This window comes from Podarcis liolepis (genome assembly GCF_965112155.1).
Source record: "Podarcis liolepis genome assembly, chromosome: 3".
Classification (NCBI taxonomy): domain Eukaryota; kingdom Metazoa; phylum Chordata; class Lepidosauria; order Squamata; family Lacertidae; genus Podarcis; species Podarcis liolepis.
In genome coordinates this window covers 55,173,178-55,186,014 of record NC_139557.1, presented here as the reverse complement: position 1 = coordinate 55,186,014, position 12,837 = coordinate 55,173,178, and the positions used below count along the sequence as shown (strand labels likewise).

The following is a 12,837-nucleotide window of genomic DNA, read 5'->3' as shown; positions in this document are numbered from 1 at the left end:
ACCACCATTAAAGCCCCGCCCCGTGACGTCAGCGCGCAGCGTCACGCGGGGGGGGGGGACGCACAAAAGTGAACGTTTTTTTCCTTCCCCTTGCCGGGGTGGGAGGAGGCAGCAGAGCGAGGGCAGCTGAGGCGGCGGCGGCGATAGCGGGCGGAGGAGGAGCCGTCGCCGGGAGTTGCTGCTGCTGCTGTTGCTGCTGCTGCCCGGACATGCCGGCCTCCTCCTCCTCCGCTGTCTCGCGCTCCTCCCTTTTGCGCGAGCTGCCCCGCCGCTCGGCACCACCACCGCGGAGCCGCCCCCGGCTCGACGCGGATCCTCGCCGCCGCCGCCGCCGCCTCTCGCCGCCCGACTCGCCCGCCTCCCTCCCACGGCACACCAGCCGGTGTCTCACGGCACAGTAGTGTGCCGCGGCACACCGGTTGGGAAACACTGATCTACTCCACATCATTCTAGGTTAGCTAATTGTGAGCGAAGTGAAGAAATATGTGCAGGGAGTCTAGTCATATACATCAAAGTGAGAGTACTGAGGCAGTTATAAAATTTTAGGCTTCAGGCAGATCAGGCTATATCATAAAGTCGAACAGCATTTGTGGCTATGAGGCAAAGGGTCTCTCCCCCCCCCCCCCGCAGAACCCCCACAGCTTTGGAGCTATTTGCAAACTGGATTCTGCCAGACCATCACACTGCATGTATCTGTAAAGACCAAAATTTCACTTTTGGGGGGTGGGGTGGCTTTCTTCTAAAAATATGTGTGGGTGTGTAATTACTGGTCTGCTTTTGTTGTTGCATTTGGTTACATTTTAGTGGTTTATTTCTTGTCTTATTAATGACTGGTTATTAGAGTTTCAGTTGTATGTCTATATTTCATTAGAAGCTGCCTCAAAGTAAGTTACTCTGAAAGGCGAGATATTAATATTTTAAGTAAATGAAAATTGGGAGCATCATAATCAAATGCGACGCCAGCTGTTTCTGCCTGACACTTCCACTGGCTGATTTTTGTACTTCCCTCACTTAAGATTAAACAGGGGAGGTTGATTGGGATAATTTTAAAATAACCCCAAAACTGTGTATAGGAGAGAAAAGGAAATCCCTTTGCTAATTGGTCTTACTAATTGGTATATTCCGTTGCAGGGATGTAACTGTTATGGGCTGCTCTCCTGTGAAAAGGAGTATAATGAACTAACACCCCTGACCTATCCTAGCCCCACTCAGCTCAGAACCCTTTGATCAACCCAATTGGCTTCTCCTCTGCTTGCTTGCTGTCACTGGTGGTAGATATAGGAATTCAACACAAGCCTCTGGGGTAATTACAGAAGCTGCCTGGCTGAACTAAAGGTCTTTAAGGACAGACCATGCAGGACAGAGATTAGAGTGCAGAATCCAGGAAATGGACACCGAACTAATTCCCTTGGAGCACATGCAGGATTCCTAAAACTGCCACCCCTCCCTTTGTTTGGTTAGAAGCAACTACCAACACCGTCATGAAGGCACAGGAGAAAACCCCTCTCCCTGGTGGTAACATTTGTTCTGAGCATTCTGAAAATATGAATACACGTGCGGTTTTTAAAAAGTGTTAGCAGCCTGACCTACATGAAGAGCCTCTTATTTTGATTTTTGTGGGGTTTCTGTTGCAGTGTAGAGCTGGGGAATAAATTTCTTTCTTAAAGGGTGTGTTTGTCTTTTTCCCTGGCTTTGCCAAACACAGGAAGGAAACTGCCGTTTGAACACATTTCCTCCCTCTTCTGACTTTGATGTGCTATTCTACGCTATTCAAAAACAAAGAAAACCTGCATGACACAAAAGGCAAATAGTGTTATTATTATTAATAGTAGTACTATTATTACCATCAATCACAATTTAGTAGCACTCTCAGTGTATCAAGAGCTTCATAATCTTTTATTTTGTTTATTCTAACATAAGATGAGATACGTAATTATCCCAAACTTATAGATGAAGAACCAAGGTCAAGGGAAAAGATGTTTACTCAAGGCCATTCAGTAAAATTAATGGATGAGTAGGAACCACACTGTCTCCTTATTCATGCCCTCTGTACCTTAAATCATTAAATTCTTGCAACATGTCAACAACATAAAAACTTTTTTAAATATTTTCCTTTGAATTTTACTGACACTATACAGGGGTACCTTGGGTTACATACGCTTCAGGTTACATACGCTTCAGGTTACAGACTCCGCTAACCCAGAAATAGTGCTTCAGGTTAAGAACTTTGCTTCAGGATGAGAATAGAAATTGTGCTCCGGTGGCACGGTGGCAGCAGGAGGCCCCATTAGCTAAAGTGGTGCTTCAGGTTAAGAACAGTTTCAGGTTAAGTACGGACCTCTGGGACAAATTAAGTACTTAACCCGAGGTACCACTGTATAGGGGCGTATGTACTGGGTCATGGTTTCGATCCCCATGTTGGGCAAAAGATTCGTGCATTGCAGGGGGTTGAACTAGGTGATCTTTGAGGTCCCAAATCTACAATTCTATTATTCTGATTAGTGCTTATTTAGCCTTCAAAGTATTTCTAGATAAGAAGTTTAGCACTAAAAAAAATAAAATAAAAAGTCTAGTAGCACCTTAGAGACCAACTAAGTTTGTTCTAGGTATGAGCTTTCGAAAGCTCGTGGAACAAACTTAGTTGGTCTCTAAGGTGCTACTAGGCTATTTTTAAAAAAAATAAAATAAAATTATTTCGACTGCGTAAGACCAACACAGCTACCTACCTAAGTGTAGTATTGTCACAGAATTCTGCTGTACTTATATCTGAATGCATGCACAGATCATAAAGTTATGATGTTTTGAATTTAATATAGGTGAGGCTGGGATTACATGGAACCTGGATATTTAGCATTCTTACCTCATACTTTCCTTTCTTCTCTAAGGGTTCGGACTCTGTCTCTGCAGGCACCATAGCAGGGTCCCCTTGAAGCTCCTCTAAGATGAGGACAGTCTCCCAGTTACTATAGTGATGGGCTGAGAAAATATCTGAGTGCATGCTGTCCCCAAAGTAAACAACCTGAAAGGGAAGTAGCAAGACAGTTGCATTCTGCATGCAGTGAAAAGGCACAATGAAGCACAGAAGAGTTCCAAAACAGCCAAATAAAAGGCACTGAAGTGCAATAGATATTTCTCTCCACCCTCCTCCCATTCCCACCCCAAAACTACAGTAGATTGTTATGAGGTGGCTTCTACATGGGACAGGAGAGTTTGGCAATGGCTACTGGCATTTTTGGAGCATCAGGCAGAGGGAAATTAGTCACTAAATTAGGATAAAGGAAGCTTATATGTGAACTTTTATTGGAAAAACGAGTCACATCAATCCCAGGTTTTCCTCTTTATGTGCCCAGGTGGGCTTTGTAGAGATTATGCAGTTAAAATCCAAGAAAAATATAGAATAAAGAACAAACACTGTTAATTATCATATCATGCTACCAGCTAATCTTGCTGATGGTCAGCATGCAGTCTGAAAGGCAATTTTCTTTGGCCCACCAAAGTTTAAAGGTTTGATATAAAACATTCCCCAGTTTCACTCATAAGGGAAAAAAGCAAGCTTTTTTCAAAGGTTATTTAAGTTGAATGTCACACATATCTCTGGGTTGTTTTTTACCTGGCCACAAATATTGATGAATTGCTAGTAAGCATTAATATTTATAATAAAGCCTGATAATCTATGGCAGAGTCAAGATGTATGGTAAAACTTTCTTTTTGTCTCCTGCTCCTGACCAATTCATATATTATACTGCTACCACTGTTGTAAGTTATCAACTCTGCTGCCTCTAAAAAGTTGATCAGTTGCACTAATACACTGAATTCAGGCTGATGTTGAGAAAGCAGCTGCACAAAATGATGGCCTGTTATTTTACTTAATCTTCGTTTTTCTAAATACCTTTGGTTCTAGTTTGCCAGTCATCTTCTTCAGCAACTCATACAAATGGGTTGCATTACCTTGGGAGTACCAGCCAGGTTTGTCTAAGGATAAGAGGGCCTCTTGTTCCTCGTCATTCTCTGAAGGAACAAAGCAAATTTACCCATTTTAGCAAAGACACAATGAAACCAACCACTCTTCTGGAAGAACTGCTACAAACGTTGACCAGGCATAGCTTTGGGACTGTTACTGAGTGATTTCTACATCGTAACCAACACAATGCCTTTCCTCATTGTTTCCCAACAACCATTGGTGGAGGAAGGTGGGGGCAAGGGGAGCGGGCCACCCCAGGTGTCATCCTGGGAGGGTGACACTGTGGCCGCCCTCGCCCCCCGGAACACTTGGCACTTGCCGCACACCCTGGGATACTCGCCACTCACACCCTGGGACATGCACCGCTTGCTGGACACCCCTCCGACACGCGCCACTCCCGGTGTCAGAGCAGGTAGCCCCGCCACTGCCAACAACCTCAACAACTTGACTGATTGTGCAATTTATCTCAGAGAGACCCTTCATTCTGCTTGAGCCATTGCCTTTTAAAAAATTCTTCACTGAAAACAAAATAAGGGCTGCTGTATGATGGCATTTTCCAAAAAGCTTCCAAGAAGCTTGTGATGTTACATGAAGATTGGTCAGTGAAGGAACCAGCAGTCTTCTTTCTTTCTTTCTTTCTTTCTTTCTTTCTTTCTTTCTTTCTTTAAAGAGGATAAACTCTACATGGTAGTTATTTGTATTTTGTCCTTTACAAAACATCATGCAAGAGGTTAGTACTGGGTTACAGCAAGTGCACACGTGAAGAGAAAATGATGAAAGCCAATAGCACGACTGGGACTATTGCCAGGTTGGAGCAATGGAAGGACTCGGTAAGTCGTAGCAGGTTCATGTCCAGTTAGTCAAAGCAGTGGCAAAATGGACTAGAGGGAAAGGACTGACAAGATGGGGGGGGGATAAAGAGAAGGGCAGAATGGGAAGGCAGCAGGGCAGTCAGAGAGCCTGGAGGGCAGATGTGCAGACTAACAGACAGACACAGCTATGGAGAGAGACCCATGGAGCCACGTCAGGAGGAACTAAAAGATTGGCTGGAGGGGAAGAATCAAGTAGCGGCCTACTAGGACAATAAGGGCCCTTCTTCCTCTATGCTGCAGCTTCACACAGCTCACCCCAAAGGGCACCAGGTTTAAACAATGCATTAATAGAGAATTATCACTCAGATGCTATCTGCTCATTATAATGACAAAATTTTAAGGTAGCCCACTTTGTGGAGCTAACAGATACACACGAATACAAAACAAGACTAGAAACCATTCGTGTTAACAATGCTTCCAAACACTTTATTTTTTCAGGTAACAATGCTGCAAGCTGCAACTTGCTGCGAGTGGCAGTCTCATTTTCGTATTGTGTATCTTACAATATAAGTCTGTAGGTAGATGCTCTCCCAAGAGCACATCCATAGAACAGGCCTGAGATGTGTCAGATATGGAGCCAAGAATAACAGGGGTTTGAAACTATTTGGCAGATGAGGGATCTGTGCAGGTTCTATAAACTGCACAGTTGTACTCTAGGTGGGGAATCACGTGTTTCTGCTTTTGTCAGACTACTTCCTATGCTTCTGGCTTAGCAATACAAATGCTAAACTAAAAGCACAAATTCAGGCTGCAATCGTATACACACTTGCCTAGAAGTAAGTCTCAATGAATTAACTGGGAGCAATTTCTGCATATACATATGTAGGAATGCACTATCAAGTTCTTATTCACACAAAGCATACCCTGGCACAGAATCCATTCCACCAGGCAATAGGTAGATGATCTCCCTTCTTGTCTTAACAATCTGCTTCACAAGCACTTTCACATGTTCTGCTATGTACACATTTACACTGTGTACAAGGAAGAAAAAATGAAATGGTTTCAATTCTCTTCAGGGGCATGCCAGGTTTCCAACATGTGGTCTGTGTTAATGCTTTCACAAGAGTGGCCAAAAGTGGGTTCAACTAAGAATTCATTTACACAGTAGCATTTTTTTTAATGATAAAAGATTACTTGTAGACAAAATATTTATTTGAGATGTTTCATAACTTGGACAAAAAGAAAGGAAATTCAAAGTTAGAACAGATGTTTTATTGTCTTTTATTAATGCAGAAAGACTCTTTTCCTTTTGTGCTTTTTCACATTAGCAAATCATCAGCAATACGGACAAAGAAAGTTGTGTTATTCTTAACTCATCATTTCTTGGTTTATTTCTTAGTTTGGTTCAAAAGCATTGGTTCCTTCTGATGGTTCTTCTTTGTTCTATTAATATAATTCTATTTTAAAACACTTTGTTGTAGGAAACAACAAAGTTCAACAAAGTTAATAAGAAAGACAATTGTTGCCTTGCTATTGTTATTTTGTTGAAAAGGGCTGCCAAACACTCGCTTCAAGATAGCAGAGCAGACAGATAAACCTCATATTTCAAAAGGATGGCATGTCCATAAAAACAAAATGTTATTATATGCAGTTTCTTCAAAGGTTTTATAATAAAACAATTCCTAAAAATGCTGATTTGTCCTTCTGCCCATGCCAAATCACAGTGACTATCTGTAAAAGCCCGCAGTTATATTCATTAGTTTCTATACGACCTAGGACTTTTAGAATACTGGCACTAGAAACTTTTGACTGATCTTATGTGCAAATCTTGTAGACAAAAAACTTATATTTCAAAAAGAGAATTAAAGATGTTCATGTACAGGTAAACTAATACCTGCATGCACACGCATAACAGCCTTTATGTTTTCTGGCCTGCAGATACACCTTCTTCTTCTTCTTCTTCTTCTTCTTTTCTTCTTCTGGATGGTGGCTAATGGATTGAGGCTAATGGACTGAGGTTGAATCCTGACAAAACAGAAGTACTGTTCTTGCGGGGGACAGGGGGTGGGCTGGTGTAGAGGACTCGCTGGTCCTGAATGAGGTAACTGTGCCCCTGAAGGACCAGGTGTGCAGCCTGGGAGTCATTTTGGACTCACAGCTGTCCATGAAGGCGCAGGTCAATTCTGTATCCAGGGCAGCTGTCTACCAGCTCCAATCTGGTATGCAGGCTGAGACCCTACCTGCCCACGGACTGTCTCACCAGAGTGGTGCATGCTCTAGTTATCTTTTGCTTGGACTACTGCAATGTGCTCTACATGGGACTACCTTTGAAGGTGACCTGGAAACTACAACTAATCCAGAATGCGGCAGCTAGACTGGTGACTGGGAGCGGCCACTGAGAACACATAACACTGGTCCAGAAAGACCTACATTGGCTCCCAGTACATTTCCAAGCACAATTCAAAGTGTTGGTGCTGACCTTTAAAGCCCTAAATGGCCTTGGGACAGTATACCTGAAGGAGTGCCTCTACCCGCATCGTTCTGCCCGGACACTGAAGTCCAGCACTGAGGACCTTCTAGTGGTTCCCTCACTGCGAGAAGCAAAGCTACAGGGAACTAGGCAGAGGGCCTTCTTGGTAGTGGCACCTGCCCTGTGGAATGCCCTCCCATCAGATGTCAAAGAAATAAACAACTACCTGACATTTAGAAGACATCTGAAGGCAGCCCTGTTCAGGGAAGTTTTTAGTGTGTGACATTTTAATGTATTTTAATCTTTGTTGGAAGCCGCCCAGAGTGGCTGGGGAAGCCCAGCCAGATGGGCGGGGTACAAATAATAAATTATTATTATTATTATTTTAGTTTTTTAGTTTTTATTTTATTTATTAGATTTATATACCACCCTTCATCATAACATCTCAGTGTGGTTCACATTATAAAATACAGGAAAAACATGAAAATAAATAAAATGAAACGATACAGCAAAACAATAACCTCCCCTTCCCACAGACACATTTAAAAGGCTGTAGAATATTAATCAGCCAAAGGCCTGGTGGAAGAGGAACATTTCCAAGTGAAATCAACAGGACGTAAAAGCACTAAATTTATGCCCAAAGAAATACAGCAATATATTTCAGCCCTATAATATAATATAATATAATATAATATAATATAATATAATATAATATAATATAATTCTTCCTCCTCCTCACCAGTATTTTGTGCAAGTCTAGTATGTTGAAAAACTTGTATTTTGAAAGAATAAAAACTTTTTTAAAAAAAGATGCATACCCACACGTAAACAAATGCACATGCACATGCCCACAACAGACATCTGGTTAAGAGAACTCATGGTACACAGGGAAGTAGCATTTGAGGGGCGGGGGCAGCACACAGTTCAAATACATGCCATGAAGCACCACCTGCTAGAGTGTCTAGGAAACATGAGGTAGATTTCAGAGGCATAAAACTGAAATAGCTCAAGTTTCTACAAAGGAGCACAAGCTGCTACCTGGAAAAAGCTACCACTGACAACTTTGCGTGGGCGCATCCACAGGGGAGAAAGGCAGAAAAAGAAAACTATTTTGTGTAAACTTTGTGGCCCTGTGCAGACACAATGCTTAACACAATGTCTACCTTCTTTAACTATGGTTAACACTATGTATGAATGTGAAAACAAGGGTTGTAGAACCTTGTGGCCTTCCAGACTAGACAACAATTCACATCATCCCTGACCATTGGCAGTGCTGGATAGGGCTGATAAGAGTTGGGATTCAAACAGTATCTGGAGGGCCACAGGTTCCAAATCCCATACCGAAATGAAGCTCAAAGTGTGGCTGTCAATGAAGATGTGAAACTGAATGGATTTAATAGTAACTTCCTCTTTTCACATAGCTTGGATGACTAATTGAATATGACAGTTGAATCTAGAACAGGCAACCCCAAACTCGGCTCTCCAGATGTTTGGGGACTACAATTCCCATCATCCCTGACCACTAGTCCTGTTAGCTAGGATAACCCATTCTGACATCCGAAGGCAGCCCTGCTTAGGGAAGTTTTTAATGTTTGATGTATTATAGTATTTTAATATTTTTTTGGAAGCCGCCCAGAGTGGCTGGGGAAGCCCAGCCAGATGGGCGGGGTATAAATAATAAATTATTATTATTATTATTATTATTATTATTATTATTATTATTATTATTATTATTATTATTGGAGTTGTAGTCCCAAAACAGCTGGGGATGCCTGATCTAGAATAAGGGTTGAATCATGAGTCCAGTGGGTCTACTCTAAGCATTATTAAGCCTGGATCCAAACCAATGGTATGAATATCACTCAACAGATTAAAAATTTAGCTACCTTGCTTTGCAGAATGAATTCTTTCTCACATTTTACAAACTTATTTTAGTCTGAACTATTATTATTATAATTATTATTAATTCTTTAGCAGCTCACAAACCACACTAAACCAGTCCAACACAGGAGCACGGATCTAGCCTTTAGTATATAGTCAGTCTACACACTACAGGTTAACTGTGGGTTCAGTCAAAATCAGTTCGGCGTTGTTCCTCAGTAGACTAGTATAGAAGACAACCACTGTGAGTTATAGGCAACAGTTTAACCTTTCCTAATCCCTATACTTAGATCATTGCCGAAATATGATGCTCTCTCTGTCTTATGGGTTACATTAATCACCAGAAAGTCTTAGAACTAATTATAACATGCTTAAAATAACTGACTTGATATTAATGGTAATAAAAAGCAGAATGTGTTTCCTGTGAAAAACAGTTTATTTTAAGGACTAACCCTAGTAAAAAAAACAACCCAACAACCTGAGCTTCTTTTTTAAAAAGAACACACAAATGAACAGTGAAGCTTTTAATGAAAACCAGCATGCATAGCTGCATGGAAACTATGTCTAAAGGAAGCTTTTTGGCAGTTGCTGCCAAGCTTGAATCTGCAAGGAATGTAGTATGCAAAACCCTTCATTTTTAGTTCTCTCATTAATTGCTCCAAGTCCCGTTTCACAAATCCCACTACTAGCTGTAAAAATGATGTAATTGTGTTTTAGGAACTATGACACATCATCTAATATTTACAGTAAACTGCAATAAGGAAAGCAGGGGGGAAGACTTGCTTCTTTCAAAAAAAAGTAGTTCCCAAATGCTATTAAATTTTTTCCTCATAATTTTTAATTTTTTTTTTAGTGAAAGAATGTGTCCTCACTATCACCTCACATACAATATTTTCCATATCCATTAGGGTTTTTAAAAACAACAACAACAACATCATAAATACTCATTTCCTGCCGTACTTCTATAATAAGCAGTTTGGTCTGACGGGCAAATCTTTAGCATATTTTTCAGCATACTACTAAATCTGTTCATTTTGACACAACATTCCCATTGCCAACCACTTTGGTAGGAAGTAGATGATGTCATTAGCTACCTTCCCAGTCACGTAACTATTCTGCGTGCAGACACACACACCAAGGATTTGCTAAGGATCGTATCACATACGAGAGAGCAATAAACCTAGGTTTGCTCTATGTATATATTTGGGGCAAGTGATACATTATGCTAAATGCATGGATACATTTAAAGTGTATTGAAAACAAAACAAAGGCAAAACAGCAGGCATGGGAATCAAGTATCAAGACTGCAGTGCAAGTGTGTGTGTGGGTGGGTGGGTAAACTCTCCTCATGCTATGTTCTTATGACCATACAAAAATTGCATCCCCCAAGCCTGCTATTTCCCATGGCCCTATTAGTAATTTCCTTCAATAGCAAATAGCAGTTCTGGAAAGAATTTTTTTTAATTGGGCTTATGGCATGGGGGAAAGGAATAAACTGCTTTCCACAGAGCCCTGATCTGATTTCCCGTTCAATAGAGATAGAGAGATAGATAGATGATAGATAAATAGATAGATAGATATAGATATAATTAGGTTGCCCTAGGGTACTAAAAGGTTTGAAAGTGTTAGGTGTATGTGGCACTAGAATTGGAGCTGCTGAAGAGTTCACATTCATTCATTAACACAGTACACTTTGTTACTAACACTAACGTAATCTGATTTCTAAACAAATCCTGAAATTTATTAAAATGGATATTTGATAGTGCAGCATCTTCAACTGGGAAGTCCATTATTTCCGCAGTGGAACATTTATTTTAGGTGCATTTGGCCGGATGCACTGAAAACCTTTTCAACCCTCAACAAAAGGAATATTATGTCTGTCTACTCTCTGGAGGAAGCAGCACTGGTTTCCTTTGAAATGGATTTTGCATAGCTTCCATATCGCTTTAATGCCAAATGCAGAATTTAATATCAAAGCAGAGCAGATGGACAGGTTCCCTGTGTCTTTACGGTGGAAGCTTTGCCCAGTACTTTCGGTGTTTAGATTTCTGAATGGGGATCTTAGGCCCTGAATATAATACAAAAATATAAAGCAGCTGCCTTTTCAAGTTCTACAGATCTACTCAGTGACCCACCCAGAGGTCAGTTTTCCTTATTACTTTGGAGGTTGACAAACAATAGTCCACCAGAATTATATGGCTTCTAATTTTAAAAACCAATTATTTGTTACTAAGCATAGGAACTTACATCTTCAAGATTGCTTTTTAACATCAAAAAATTTATGGTCTTTTAAACTGTGTGTGTGTGAGAAGGGTTATTGTTTTTGTTTGTTACTATGTTATGTATGTTTGTGTTTTCATATTTTAAACAGCCCTGTGATCCTCGGATGAAGGGCAGTATAAAAAATTAATAACTAAATAAATAGCAAAATAAAAATAAGCTGGAACAAAATGAAGCTAAAAAGAGTCCATTGTGCAATAGAATATGGAAGGCTGGCAAATGATGAGAGTAAATTCCTCAACCTCTGAAAAGAAAAGAACTAGAACAGAGACCAGAAAAATGGAAAAGGGGCTTTATCAGCAAGCTCAGTTCCCTACACACCCTCTACACTTTCTCCACAACATACTCCCTTGCAGATGCTTCTCAGCCTTGCAAATCCTGGGAATATGCTGGTGGCTAGAAAAAGCCCAGCCTGCTACTGGAAATGTCCTAATTGCCTTCATTTGTCCCTCTCCCAGCTTTCCCAGGGGGCTCAATGGGTTGTGCCGAGGAGCCAACTTCCCTCCGGAGCCCTGACTCTACCCATTGATTCCTGCACCTGCAACTCATTTGCTTCTGTGATGCTGTGGCTGCTTCTCACTCCTCCCTGGCCTATCAGTGTTGCCCTTGTTGCCAGGCTCAACAGTGACATCACTCCTGTCCAAGCCCAATGCTGTCACATTTTTTCACCCACCACTCTTACCCCAATCAGCTTGGTTCCCTCACAGCCCTCTCATGTCAAGATATCTGAGGTGACCAGGGCACTCTCTAGTGCTGGGGTAGGCAAACTAAGGCCCTTGGGCCAGATGAGGCCCAATCGTCTTCTTAATTCGGCCCATGGGCGGTCTGGGAATCAGCATGTTTTTGCATGAGTAGAATGTGTCCTTTTATTTGAAATGCATCTCTGGGTTATTTGTGGGGCATAGGAATTCGTTCTCTTCCCCCCCCATATAGTCCGGCCCACCACATGGTCTGAGGGACGGTGGACCGGCCCATGGCTGAAATAGGTTGCTGACCCCTGCGAGTGCTTGTGGCTGATGCAGGAATCCTGCATCTCTACAGCAGCACCCCAGCCTCAGCAGTGTTAATACTGCATGGATTTGCACGCTGCTGCAGTCCAGTCGTGACTGAGCGCTGGGGTCGCAGCGCTCATCTCGCTTTATTGGCTGAGGGAGCTGGTGTACAGCTTCCGGGTCATGTGGCCAGCATGACCAAGCCGCTTCTGGAGAACCAGAGCAGCGCACGGAAACGCTGTTTACCTTCCCGCCGGAGCAGTACCTATTTATCTACTTGCACTTGACGTGCTTTCAAACTGCTAGGTTCGCAGGATCTGGGACCGAGCAACGGGAGCTCACCCCATCACAGGGATTCGAATCGCCGACCTTCTGATCAGCAAGTCCTAGGCTCTGTGGTTTAACCCACAGCACCACCCGCGTCCCTAATGCTACAGAGGA

The 12,837-nt window shown here is 42.0% G+C and overlaps 1 protein-coding gene across 1 annotated transcript in view; it reads right to left on the bottom strand.

The window, feature by feature from the left end:
• Positions 1 to 12,837, bottom strand: part of LOC310704403 (dermatan-sulfate epimerase) — a 145,652-nt gene that overhangs the window by 51,472 nt on the left and 81,343 nt on the right. The window contains exons 9-10 of the mRNA XM_083497780.1: positions 3,890 to 4,008; positions 2,861 to 3,019 (exon numbers count right to left, since the gene is read on the bottom strand). Of these exons, the coding sequence (XP_083353906.1) occupies positions 2,861 to 3,019; positions 3,890 to 4,008 (278 nt within the window). The remainder of the gene's footprint in view (positions 1 to 2,860; positions 3,020 to 3,889; positions 4,009 to 12,837) is intronic.